Raw genomic sequence first — 13,514 nt, forward strand, 5'->3', positions numbered from 1 at the left:
AAAGTTATGAGGAGCAATACATAATGTTAAAAGAGGAGCAAATCCAAAATTTATGTTGTGTTTAAGTTATTTGTGCATTTGCATTAATAATAGGGCGAAATTAATCATTTTTTGAAAACAAAAAATGACTATTGAAAAAAAAAAAATAACTTAAAAGAATAAACTAAAACATTTTAAACATGTGTAAATGTTAGTTAGTGCATACCAAATTAAATATATGCTGTGATATTGTTCTGGGTTTTCTATGCAAGTGGTATATTTTGGAAGTACACATATAAAGTGGGTCTGATCTTTTTATAGAGCATCAAGTATCCGATTCGTTTTAAAAATTTCTGATTCAATTTTGTTAAAAGTTAGCATTAATGAACAAATTTGAATATGTACAACCTAAAAAAGATTACTTTTATTTAAAAAATTTTTAGCAGGTGTTGTTAATCAAGTTAGTAGAATATGGTATTTTTAGATATATTTTCAATGATTCTGATTTCGGTCACACTAGCTTTAAGATTTCCTCTCTTTTCTAGTACTCTCTCTCTCTCTACGTATCTCTCTTTTTCTCTCGGGGTCTGTTACACTCTCCTTTTGTCCTCTCATTCTCAGAGACCGATTGTTACAGCAAACGTCGAGCAAAGTAAGTAAGCATTTGAAAATCAATCAAATAATTCCTACATTAACATAGTTTAGTGTCTGTGTGAGTGCGAAAAGACAGTTAACATTAAAAATAGTTTTTTTTTTTTGTCAAACCAAACCGCTTTTATACGGCGCACACTCCCGCTCTCGCAACAACTGTGTACTATAAAGTTATTCATTTTACCCCCAAAAACGTCGTTCTTTACTGTACTCGCAGATTCGTATAGAGCAGCCAGCAGCAGCGTCCACGACGACGACATTGAAAAATTGAACGGCAGCCGACGAAGCGAGCAGCGAGCGTGCGAGTGAGCTAAGCAGAGCGCTTGTCAACTCGAAAAGCAGTAGAGAAAAAGAAGGCGACGAAGACAGCAGCAGCAGAATATCGACGCCGCACGTACCGGGAGCATTTAAAATAATTTTTTCTGTGGATTAATTTTACTAAAAAGGATTTAAAACACAATGACTGAACGTGAGAACAACGTCTACAAGGCTAAATTGGCCGAACAGGCTGAGCGCTACGATGGTAAGTCCAAGAAACAAATGAAAATCTACAAAAATGAAAAAACGGGCGACAAGAAAAAAAATTTTCTAGCCAGCGGAGCGCCAACTTTGGGGAGGGGTCCAGCGTTTTTTTGCCGTCGCGTGGCCTGCGCTTCATCGACAATTTTGTGCTGAAAATGTGCACATTTTATACAATGGTGTAGAAAAAATATTAGACTTCAAATCTGAATTTTTGCAGACATTTAAATTATTTTGTGTAGGTGCGCCTCGCTGCCAAAGTAAATGTTCGACAAGACGACGACGCTGAAGCGTCGCGTCGGCGTCGCAGTCAACGATGAGTAGTGTTTCTTCGAAAAGACCGAATAGCAAATGAAAAAGAAGATGACAAGGAGGCGAGGCAGCACTGTAGAAAATGGCAAAGAAAGACAACTGCAAAAGAGAAAAATGTGAAACAAACCTGATTTTTACCGGCAAAAATTCGCGTGGTTTTTGCTTTGGCTTTTGCAAAAAGAAGAAAAAAGGCAACTTTGTTGCGCATTAAATTTTTGTTCTTTTATATAGTAGTTTCGACTAAAGAAAAGTATTGCTGGACGGAAGAGAGTGGAGAGGGGCAAATTGAAATTTTGTGTATTTAGCGTTCGTTGATAGGCGCAAGAGGGCTGCGCGACGTCGACGGGCGAATGACATCGTTGCTAAGGGCTGTTTTGTAGTAATTTTTGTATGTGCGTGCGTGTATGAGTGTTGCCAAGGCAGAGACAGAGTTGTGAAGAAAATCCTTAACAGTGCAGGAGGCAGGCGCAACATAATTTGTTAGATATTTAAATATGCTAACGGGTGGTTTAAATCGATGAGAGAAAGAGAAGTGGGGAAAACTTTTCGTCGACATTCTCTCTCTTTGTCTAGTTTCTTTCGCTGCCCAAAATGTGCTTTGTGCTGCGCAGCAGCAGAAAGGCGGCGACGTCGTCGTCATCGTACTGCGAAAAATCGATGAATGAATCGATTGTGGCTGTGGCGCAAACTTGTCGCTATACTGTCGACGAACTTCAGCATCTTGTCGGTCAAAGATCAAAATGTCTCAATATTTTCTCTTTTTTTATCATAGTCTGTTACTCATTAATTTTTAAGATACATTCTCCCTGCTACTTGGCAACTCTGATGAATTTTGCAGAAAAAAGGAAAAAATTGCACTAGCATTACTCATGTTTCTGCGCGCATGTGTATGTGTGTGACGGAGAAACACACGCATGCACGCATACTTGCACAATCGTTAACTACTCACACCAATGTAGTGTAGTCGGCGCTTTTATATTGTTGCTGCCCTGCTTATTTAATTAAAAATACTTCAATTAATTAAAATACTCAGTGGCTACTCAAAATGCAAAGCTAACCAGCGTTGTTTTCGGCGTTTGGCTAAAAAAGCGCGCGAGCTCGACAACACATCACTTAAATGCGTCGCTCTGTGCGTTAAAACGAGATAACTAGTGTGTTTTGCTCGCCTCTGCTGCCTCAACACCATACAACAGTGTGCACAGTGGCGTTTAAAAGTCTGCGCTAATGTCCGTTGTATTTGTACAAGAAAAATGAGTATTGTAATTACAGCCATGCAATTCAGCTACAATTGGCAAGAAAACTGACAACATTAACACATAGGCGGTGTTCTTAACTTCTTTTCCTCTTATTGTTGCTGTTATTGTTGGTTCGTTTGGTTTAAAGAAGTCAATCAACTATTCGTAGCCACTGCTGCCACACACACATACAGACGGGAGCACTAAAGTCTGTATCACATGTTTTTCTTCTTATTTTCGCCTGCGTGTGCTTCAAGCTGCCATAAGCCTGTGTGTGTATTTGTGTGAACACTTGGCGTTGGCCTTGTCGCACTTGGGCAGTTTCAGTCATGCTGGAGAGACCAATACAAATGCATTCCAGGCAGGCAGCCGGCAACGTCTGTCTGGCTCTCTTAGCGTCTCTCTCTCTCCTCTCTCCACCACGTCCTATGCGGCGCCCCCATAACGTCAACTCTTCGAAAACCCCCTCCTGTCCTCCCTTTTATATACATTAACGTCAGTGGCGGCGGCACCAACGTTTTTTTTCCTTTGAGTGTACTTTCAGGTGCTGGCTGCTCCCGCTTATTCTAGCTGTTATATTTTTTTCGAGGTCGCCGCCGCGTACTTTTTATTTTATTTTTTTTGTTGACGCCGCTCCTCATCACCTCAATGTCGTTAATGAAGGCGGAAAAACGACAGTCTACTCTACAAATGTTAGAATAACATTTCCAGATTTGACTGACTTTGCCTTCTGTTGTTTCTTTGTGTAAAAACGCATGCCAAGTAGGATACAAAGACATACTGGCAGATTCCTATGTATGGATGAATGAATGTCAATGCATAACCCTTTATGTAGTAGTATGTTTGACACACCCATTGCAGAAGGATCGAGAGCGACAACTACTCCTGTCCCACAATTGCGATCCCGTCTTTGTGTGCCTGTGTCTTACTAATACATGCGTATTGTAAGGTATGTATTTCAACGTGACGCGCCTTGATTTGCTATGGGTGTGTGTTCTGTTGGGTTGTGTGGAGGGGGGCTGGTTGGGTGGGTGGTTGGTTTAATTCAAAACGCGACGGCTGTTGACTTTGGCTTTGTGCCGAACATATTTGGTTGGCATATCATATCTTTTTTCCTTTTCAATTTCGTTGGTTCAATTGCGTGGGAATTTGATTTGATTAACATTTTATTAATAGTTTTTGTGGTTATCGATTTTCTATGCATATTTAAATTGAGCTTCAGCTGAACCCTCTATAAAATTATGACATTTTCCTCAATTAATCGTCTATGCGAAGAGAATTGCATCGTTGTGGCAACCTTATGTCTCACGTTCAGTGTTGTAAAGCGCATTTGCAATATTTTGTGCCATTGCCAAACAACAATTTGAAGTTCACACCAGAAAAACAACATTATTTGTACTGAATTGAACAGCATGAATCACACACAGCCCCAACTTTATTTCAATTTTCACAGCTACGTGCTATGGCAAGAAGAAAAGCAACAACGAGCGAATAACAAAGCTCCTGCTGCTATACAAGTATTAGGGAGGGAGGCTGGGGGCGTAGTAGTCAGCAGCAGCTGACTGTGAAGAGAGCGAGAGAGGGAGAAAATTGAATTGCAGGCAAAGGCAGAAATGCTACAATTACTCTATTTAGCGCTGATTTGCTTCAATGTGTGTGTGTGCATTGGCTGACATGTGTGCGTGTTTGTGTATGTGTGTGTGTTATCAGCACGCAAACCGAAGCGACGCCGTCGACTTTGAGTTGCAGCTGCCACTCGATCACAGTCACAGTAACTGCGAATGATTGTGATTCATGACGCGATGTTGGTGACGCTGCCGACGCAGCAACAACAATTATAGCTTTTGCTTAGCTTGATGAAATGGAGAAATGTGCAACAATGTCTATCTTTCTCTTCTCCGACGGTTCTTATCAAGCGCAATGACAAAATCGGTCTATAAAGGGCACGCATACTCAGCCACAGGAAACCGTTCGTTCTGTGTGTTATGCATAGGTAGGCATGACTATGTATGATGAGTTATGTCATTATTATTATAGATTGGGCGTGTGTATATGTATGCGAACGATAGATAATAATAGATATATGTATGTATATCTTCATAATTATGTAGGTGTGTGCAAATAGAGATAGGATAAATATATATCGAAAAACGCAAAAACAGTTTGCATTATCTATAAAATTTCAAAGTTTCGATCATGAATTTCTATGCAAAAATGTAGCTACTTATTCTAATTCCAATTCGATGTGATCTTTCTCGTTTCCAGAAATGGTCGAGGCCATGAAAAAGGTCGCCTCCATGGACGTTGAGCTGACCGTTGAGGAGCGCAACTTGCTCTCGGTTGCCTACAAGAATGTGATTGGAGCACGACGCGCTTCATGGCGCATTATCACCTCCATTGAACAGAAGGAGGAGAACAAGGGTGCCGAGGAGAAGTTGGAGATGATCAAAACCTATCGCGGTCAGGTCGAGAAGGAGTTGCGCGACATCTGCTCGGATATATTAAATGTGCTCGAGAAACATCTCATTCCATGCGCCACATCCGGCGAAAGCAAAGTATTCTACTATAAGATGAAGGGCGATTACCATCGCTATTTGGCCGAATTTGCCACCGGCTCGGATCGCAAGGATGCTGCAGAGAATTCATTGATTGCCTATAAGGCAGCAAGTGATATTGCCATGAACGATCTGCCCCCCAACACATCCAATCCGTTTGGGCCTGGCATTGAACTTCTCGGTAATTAATTTTAAAGTGAATTGATTTATCACATATTAATTAATGTATTTGGCATCATTTCAATAGGTGTTTTACTATGAGATACTCAATTCGCCGGATCGCGCTTGCCGCTTGGCGAAAGCCGCATTTGATGATGCCATCGCAGAGTTGGATACGCTAAGCGAAGAGAGCTACAAAGACTCGACCCTGATTATGCAGCTGCTGCGGGACAACCTCACATTATGGACATCTGATATGCAGGCAGATGGTAAGTAACCCCATCTTGTTATCACTGAACATTTGACTAACAAACAAATACTTATATCTTTGTTTTTCTAGACTCCACAACAGGCGACGGTGAGCCCAAACCGGAAATTCAGGATGTTGAGGATCAGGATGTGTCGTAATTTAAGTAAACCCCCGCCCTTCCATTAAAAAAAAAAAAACAAAAAAAACATATACCTTCTAAAGTAAATATAATACATATAATATATATGCATACAATAAAAACAACACGCAACCGGGTAGTAAACAGCAACAACAACAGCAGCAGCAAAAAGCAACAAGAAGAAGCAGCAGCAACACAACAACGATACGCGACTTCTCTGTGGGACAACCACAGATTTGCAGCAACATATAAACAAGAATAAACAGCAACAGCAAATAGCCAAGGTAGCAACAACCAGCAGGAAAAGCATGCAAAGATGAAAACTACACACTAAATACAATACTAATACTAAAACGAACAGCAATCAAGAAGAATGTATTACAACAAGAGCAACATAAAACTGAGGGTGGTCGTGAGCGTAGGCAGGACTGTTGTGGGAGCATGTTATATGGAGGTGTGCAGCCGTCGTCGCCGTCTTCGTTGTGTTATGCGATGTTTTTGGCCCTGGCTTCCCCCAAAAATAAAAGCTACAACAGCAGCAGCAACAACAGCAGCAGCAGCAACTACTACATTTGAAATTTTTTGCATTCAAGAAACAAAAGCATTATATTATATTTAAATAAATATTATATTTAATTCTGAGAAGCGAAAACAAAATAAACTTCATTTCAAAAACACTACAACACACACCAACAACAACAATACACACAAACAACGTACGCATGAAAAAGTTGGCATATTATATTTACAATTTATCAACAAGATGAGCAACACCACATAAGATACACACAACTTCAACTTTAATTTTAAGCCAGTCATAAAGTAATTAAACAAAAACTAAAATAAAAGGTAATAACATTCGAAAACAACACGATAAAAGCAAATTTAATAACCGCAAATTGAATTAAAAAACAAAGAATGAAGCGAAACGAAAACAACAAAATATGTAAGATGCAAATGCAGAAACAAAAAAAAACAGCAGCAATTAATTTAAATTTAATACGAAGTAAAAATAAAACAAAAGCAAAATGTGAAGTGAGAACGAAATGAGCAAAACAAAAAGTCAAGCAACAAAACTAAAAACGAAGTAAAATAAAGAATGAAAAAAAAAAAAAAACAATGAATGTTAGTTAAAGCGAAATTTGAAAGAGTAAAAGTAAAACGAAATCTTAAGCTTAAATTTGTATGTAATGTTAGTGTATTGTTCACCAAAAACACAACACACTCCACTACAGAGATAGCACACAGCAAACGAAACAAACACACACCAACAACATACAAACAACACTAATGCAAATGAAAAGTAATTCATTTTCGTTTTACTCTTGTATTCCTTTCCAATCATCATTGTCTTTGTCTCTTTCTCTTGCTCTCACAAACAAATCAAAAACGAAAGAAAAAACAAAAATGCAATTTAAGCGCAGATTACGTTCGTGTTTTACATTTTATACATTGTATGTACAAGAGTTTGTTTAAAAAGTTTTAAAATTCACTTCTCGCCACAAAACATTTCATATATATACATATATATATAAATATAAATATTAAAAGGAAAAAAGTATTTGTAGTTGCTAAACAACAAATGGTACACATATATATAAATATATATTGTATACATCTTAGTATATATACATATACATTCGTATATACACTTGTATATTTTCTATGCCTACCACTTATGTAATTTGTAGATTTCGAATTTTTCCAAGTGAAAATCCAACTCCCTCCCTCAACCCCAAAACAAAACAAAAACAGAAAAAACAATAACAAAACGGCGACAAATATGTTTGCATTTAACACACTCGACAAAACAACAAGGCAGTAAAAATATCATTTAATTTATTTAGCTAAAAAAAAAAAAAAACAACTAAACATGAAAACGTTTCGAGTTTTTCCTTAATTCTTGCTGCGTTGCCGCCGAGCAATTGATTTGCCCAACAACAAGAAAACAATCGAATTAAATCAAAGAGCAAAACTGTTTCGGCAATTTGCGAGTTATAGGCAAAAGAGTAATAGAAAAATAAATAGAGAAATGCCAATCGAACCGAGCAGACAACAGAATATTGAATTGGTTGAGAGGCATATTTAGGGGCAGCAACAGCAGAAGCATAATTAATAACGAAAAACAACAAAAAAGCAGAAAGAAACAAGCTAAACTGACATTCGTATTCATTTCAAATAAAAATAATAAAAACAAGAAAAATGCGCACAAATTTATTTATTAAATTTATGAGCGACTCATCGATAGAACAACAACGTCGAGAATCTCATGGAAACTTTTTCGCTCAACAACATTTGTAGTGGGTAGTGGGTGGGGAACGGAACACAACTGTAATGGAAATCCACAAATAATAGGTGGGCCGACTTTTGCCTGCGTATACGCAATATATTTGTATGTATGCATATCGTAAATAATTATGTATGTATTTGTGTGTACAAATATTACAAATTTCCTTGTTTGTTTGATTGTATGGTTTTAGGTTTTCATCATTGTTAGCTCAGTCAGTGTGGAAGCCTCTATGTATTCGCAATGTACTGATGAATGATGTACTTTATATCTTATCACATATTGCGTATATCCAGTTGTTGCTTATGTTAGTTTTGGTATTTCCCCAAAAGCTAAGAAAAACTATTTGCAAATACCGTTCTAAATTTATATTTATTGTTCACCGAATTTACATATGTAGTACTAAAACACAATAAACACGCAATTTAGAGCCATCTGGGAGGTTTGTGTTTGTATGCTATGTACTTATTTAGGCATGCTAAATTCTTCCTCTGTAAAGTAATAAACTTTATTAGCAAATTCAACATTATTACCAATTCTTTCTTTTAATGTACATACATATATTAAAACAACAACATTTTTAGTTCTTTTTATTTCGTATTTATATACATATTTCAAAATTATGTAATCAAAAAAAGGATTAGTTAACTCACTTCCCTGTTTTCACAATAATTATTTTGGGTATTTAACATTCTGAAATTAATAAAAATATTTAAAGTCCAAACTTAGGTGATGAATTCTAGCTGACAAATTGTTAATTATATTTTATGTATTTTTAAAATTATTAAAAAAAACCTCCTACATATTTTGCGCTTTTTAGTATGTAGTTTAATCTAAAAATGTTTCACCTTATACATGCCATCTTCTCAGCATTTCGATTTATATTTCTTATATGAAATTTATCAGGCTCACCTGTGCTGTTACTCGAAGGGTCTCTGGCAAGTGGATAGCAATCTTAGAGCCCAGCTGCAATGCAGATAGAAGCACCAAATAAAAGTGTCAATGTCCACTTGAGCTCAATGCCAAAGTCGGTGAGTGGCATTGAATATGAATGTCACTTTTGTTGTCTTGGCAGCAACAGCAGTGAGTAAACTAGGTCTAGTGGCCATTGTTTTGTCTGGGCAATACCCACCCCACACCCATTACAAAAGACGTGTGCCACATGTGGCACATCTATATGTATGTAGAAATGCCTTATATATCTATATTTGCAAATCTATGCAAATTGGCAGAGACCAGAAAAAGAGCAGACTGCACAAAGTGAACGAACCAAAAGGTCTAACGATTTATTTGTTAAACGTTGTTGAGCTGGAGACGACACCGAAAAAGAAATGGCGCTGCAGCTGCAAATTGAGAAGCTCAAGGGGCTGGACAACTACAAGGCATGGTCGATGACAGTGCGTGCCTATTTGGAGTCCGAAGATCTGTGGAGCGTTGTCGAGAGCGGACCGGAGAACAACGAAGAGGTAAATCTTTGCTACCAACTTCAATGATTGCCATTGACTTCAGTGCATGCTTTGCAGTCGATGCTTAAGGACAAACGCGCAAAGTTCATCATACTGTGTCTGATTGAGACGAAACTGTGCCAATTCATGGTCAGCATACGCACCGCTCGAGATTTGTGGAACTATTTGCGTACACAGCATTCGCTACGCTGAAAACAAAGACGACAGCCCTACATAAAGAAGAGACCAATAAATATGTGCTAGCAATGAATTGGATTGTTTAATTCGCATACTTATGTTTCAATAACCACCGGCTGATCCTCGGGATCCTCATCCAGCAGACCCTCAAAATGCCAGCCCATCTGTTTGCCCAGTCGCTTAATCAGCCGCTCCGCGCTCACCATCAAACCCCCCGCATACAGATTGACGAGCAACTCGCGCACATCCTTGTACACCGTGTTGTGTGGACTGGGTGTCATCAATTCCTCTGGCAGATGAGGCAGCTGATGGGCAAGTACTTCACTGTACTTCATGTAGGCCAGCTTGTGTTTGCTGACTGCCGTCTCGGAATGTGCCAGCAGTGCAAGCAATTTGCGCCAATGTTCCAAGGATTCAACCGAGTAGCCAACCAGGAAAAATACGAATGCCAGCTGCAGTTCCTCAATGAGCCCATCGGGGTTCTCATTCCTGAAGCTATCGAACAGTTTATTCACCGCTGCAATGCAATCGATGGCATGTCGAGAGATATCTGCTGGTGGTGCATCCTGGGGAACACGTGCTGGCACCGCACGAAAGCGTGGAGCAGTGCCATCCACAGGCTTCAAATTGGGGAGCATTTCACTTTCGTCTAGTAACAATTTGGCAGCTGCCTGACGTTTGCTGATGCCGCTTGCACTGCCGCGTGGTCGCTCTGCATCAGGGCAGGACTGTAGCTCAATGTTGGTGCGTATCGTGCCTCGTTTTGGACGACAGCGGGCAACGCAAGATTCACTAACGCTACCCGTCAGATCCTTCCACTTGCAAACGTATCTGTAGTCGTAGGGCGCCAGTACACGCTCCAGCTGTGTCAGATTCTTGCGAATGCGTTCACGTTCCAGCTCTGGCTCAGCTGTTTGCCGTGGACGCAGCTCCTCCAGTTCATTGTCCCATTCGCGCACCAAAATCTCGTTGGGATGAAAGTAGTGCACAAAGCCCACACGAGGCGCAGTGTCGCCATACGGTCCTCGGGAGGCACACCACACGTAATGCACGCCCGGTGGTATCATCTTGATCCCCCCGGAAATCGGGACCAATTGTGTAGGCACATAAATCTACGCCAAATTCGGTACCCACAGGAACTCCAGCTATGACGAGAACAGCACCATCTGCAAGCAGCCGCAGCGCCAAATCAGGATCCATTTGCATGCTTGAGTTGTCCTTATTCATGTTGAATACTTTATTAGATTATGATTAGAATTTATTGAATTGGTAAAAGTAAACAACGGGTACTTATTATTGTCATCACAATGCAACTAAAATATTTACTGCTTTTATTGCCACCCTGGTTTTTTACAAGCATGATGTAGCTGATCATTGTTGTGCAGCCCTTGGGAAACCATGCTAAATGGCGGTCATTTGTATGCTTAATTTTGATTGCTTTTCATGTCTATTAAAATTTATTAAAAGTTTCCATTTAATAAAATTCTCTTTTTATATTAATTTATTATATATTTGCTTAATTCCGTAGCTCAGCACTTAACAAAGCATTTACAGCCTTTGTTGCTGCCCTGGCATACGTACATATGGAAACACGCCACAGCTGATTATTGTTGTGCAGCCCTTTGTTGCGCGCTATTTAAAAAAAATATGTTTGACTACAAAATGTGGTTGTACTTTGCATTAGAGGTGGAGAACTATCGATAGTGGGCGCCATCATTTGGTTTACTATCGCCATCGATAGTGGCTCGATGGCTGCCCAACAAAAATGCAAATATAAAAATATTATGCTTTATTTTAACTAAGTTACGATTTAAAAAAAAAGAATGAAACGAATACAATAAAATATGCTTTATTTCAGCCAAGAGTTGCGATTTAAAAACAAAAGAATGTTAACATTTTTTTCTTTGAGCCGGGTTCGCCTCTCCGATATTATTTGGCCCGCCTTGCTGAATGTTCTTTCAGACTCCACGGACGTAGCCGGAATGCAAAGATATTTGGCGAAAAGGCTTGGCAGGGAAATCAGTTTGATTCACCTGGAAAAAGTAATATACTTAATTATATGCAATTTATAACTCGGCACTTTTAATTAAGGCATACCTTCATCCATAATAGATATCTTGTCCGACAATTGCCCTTTCCAGATACTGCCTCTTAGTTAAAATTGCATCTACTCTTGAGTTTACAGAATTATTCATGGAACGCTCACCCAAAAAATCGAACAAAGTATCCTGTAAACTTGAATCCGGTGCTACGGGTTGATTACTTGCGGTCTCTTTAACTGGAAAATTGGCCAGCTCATTTTCAAAACATGTTGCTGCTTGTTCAGCGTTTGAGCTATGTTGAAATCCACTTTTTGAACCGTGGATCCAAAAGCGTAGCCATCCTGCAGACTGTTCTCTGCTCATATACGGAAAGACGTTGCTTGATTGATTCCATCAATATTTTGTTTAAAGTTTTTCCTTGAAGAGTTTGTAGTAAAGGTACAACACTTTCGATTTTCCGAAAAAGTCCATATGTCATGGGAATAATCAGCGATATCGTTACGTATTTTCCGCCAGAAATTTTCTCGCTTGCTTGCTGAAAGAAAGCCAATACTTTTTCAATATCTTTCAGCATAAGTATTTCCTCAGCAGTAAATGGCTGCGGTGCATTCGTTGTTGATAGTAAAACTTTGGCAATGGCATCGTTCATTTTTATAATACGCTCAATCATAAAATAAAAACTATTCCACCTAGTGGGCGTTTCTTGCAACAAAGTATATTCTGAGCCTTCTTGAGCTAATTTGAGCTTTTCATTTGATATAGTGCTTTGCTTGAAAAATCGAACGATTGATTTACATTTAGTAAATAAAGCGCGGAGCATCTTGCACCACGAGATTTATAGTATGCGCAAAGCATGGCAGATTGCGAATATGCAATAGATCACATGCTTTAAGCATGGAGCTGGCATTGTCGGTAACAATACATACAGTTTTTTCCAGTATGTTCCATTCAATAAAAATGTCCCGCAATGTATTGTGAACAATGATTAGTTGTGCTTAGAAGTTTTTTTGTTGCTAAGGATGCTGTTTTTAATTCGTAGTTATATACGAAATACCCGTCACAGTCAAAAACTAGCATTGGCACTTGATGTCCACAAATCACACGTAACTGCGATATTCGAAACATTTACAAGGATTGCTGATAACTTGGCAGAAGTTTCGGTAAAATAATTATGCATCAGCACATCTCTTAAGTGCGTCTTGCTGGGTAATTTATACCGAGGATCCAATACATGAGTGTATTGCACGAACCCTTCGTTTTCGACAATATTGACATCTTTGGCAACCATTTCAGTTAGAGCTTTATCTATGTCTGTCTTTCTTTTAGAATTTGAATCATACATGACGGCTCTTTTAAAGTAAGACGCCACAGAGTTCATGCTCGATCTGCAACTGCTGCTTGTAGATGTATTGCCGCTTGTCTTGTATTCTTTGCCACAATCGAGACATTTGGCATATTTCTTGTCGTCAGACCTTTTAAAATATTTCCAAACATGTGAAATTTTCGACTTCTTTTTGTTACTCTGTCGATTTGGTTCCAAATCTTTTTCAGAGTCTGTGCTGGAGGAGCACTCACAGTCCGGCTTGTCGGCACTTGATGAAGACACTCGACGTTTACCTTAAATTTAACAAATTATAGATCAAAGCACTTACGTATATAATATAATAAACATACCCAGATTTAAAAAGCGATCCATATTAATTTAACTAATTGTTTCTTGTTTTTAAATTTTTCCTCGTTGTT

General features: G+C 38.8%; 3 protein-coding genes across 3 annotated transcripts; 2 read left to right on the top strand and 1 right to left on the bottom strand.

The window, feature by feature from the left end:
• Positions 1 to 481: 481 nt before the first annotated feature.
• On the top strand, positions 482 to 5,866 carry LOC133835989 (14-3-3 protein epsilon). Its single transcript, XM_062266196.1, is given in 6 exon segments — positions 482 to 631; positions 848 to 1,153; positions 4,962 to 5,386; positions 5,388 to 5,432; positions 5,499 to 5,679; positions 5,751 to 5,866. Coding segments are annotated over 5 exon segments (783 nt in total). The 5' UTR covers positions 482 to 631; positions 848 to 1,089; the 3' UTR covers positions 5,819 to 5,866.
• A 3,532-nt stretch (positions 5,867 to 9,398) lies between these two features.
• Positions 9,399 to 11,116, bottom strand: LOC133837549 (protein AAR2 homolog). The gene is given in 3 exon segments (XM_062268345.1): positions 9,399 to 9,761; positions 9,825 to 10,805; positions 10,807 to 11,116. Coding segments are annotated over 2 exon segments (1,131 nt in total). The 5' UTR covers positions 10,957 to 11,116; the 3' UTR covers positions 9,399 to 9,761.
• Positions 9,418 to 9,802, top strand: LOC133837550 (uncharacterized). Its single transcript, XM_062268346.1, has 2 exons — positions 9,418 to 9,552; positions 9,610 to 9,802. Exons 1-2 carry the CDS (start codon positions 9,418 to 9,420, stop codon positions 9,742 to 9,744), a joined length of 270 nt encoding a protein of 89 aa, XP_062124330.1. The 3' UTR covers positions 9,745 to 9,802.
• Positions 11,117 to 13,514: the final 2,398 nt, after the last annotated feature.

This window comes from Drosophila sulfurigaster, chromosome 2R (genome assembly GCF_023558435.1).
Source record: "Drosophila sulfurigaster albostrigata strain 15112-1811.04 chromosome 2R, ASM2355843v2, whole genome shotgun sequence".
NCBI classification, from domain to species: Eukaryota; Metazoa; Arthropoda; class Insecta; order Diptera; family Drosophilidae; genus Drosophila; species Drosophila sulfurigaster.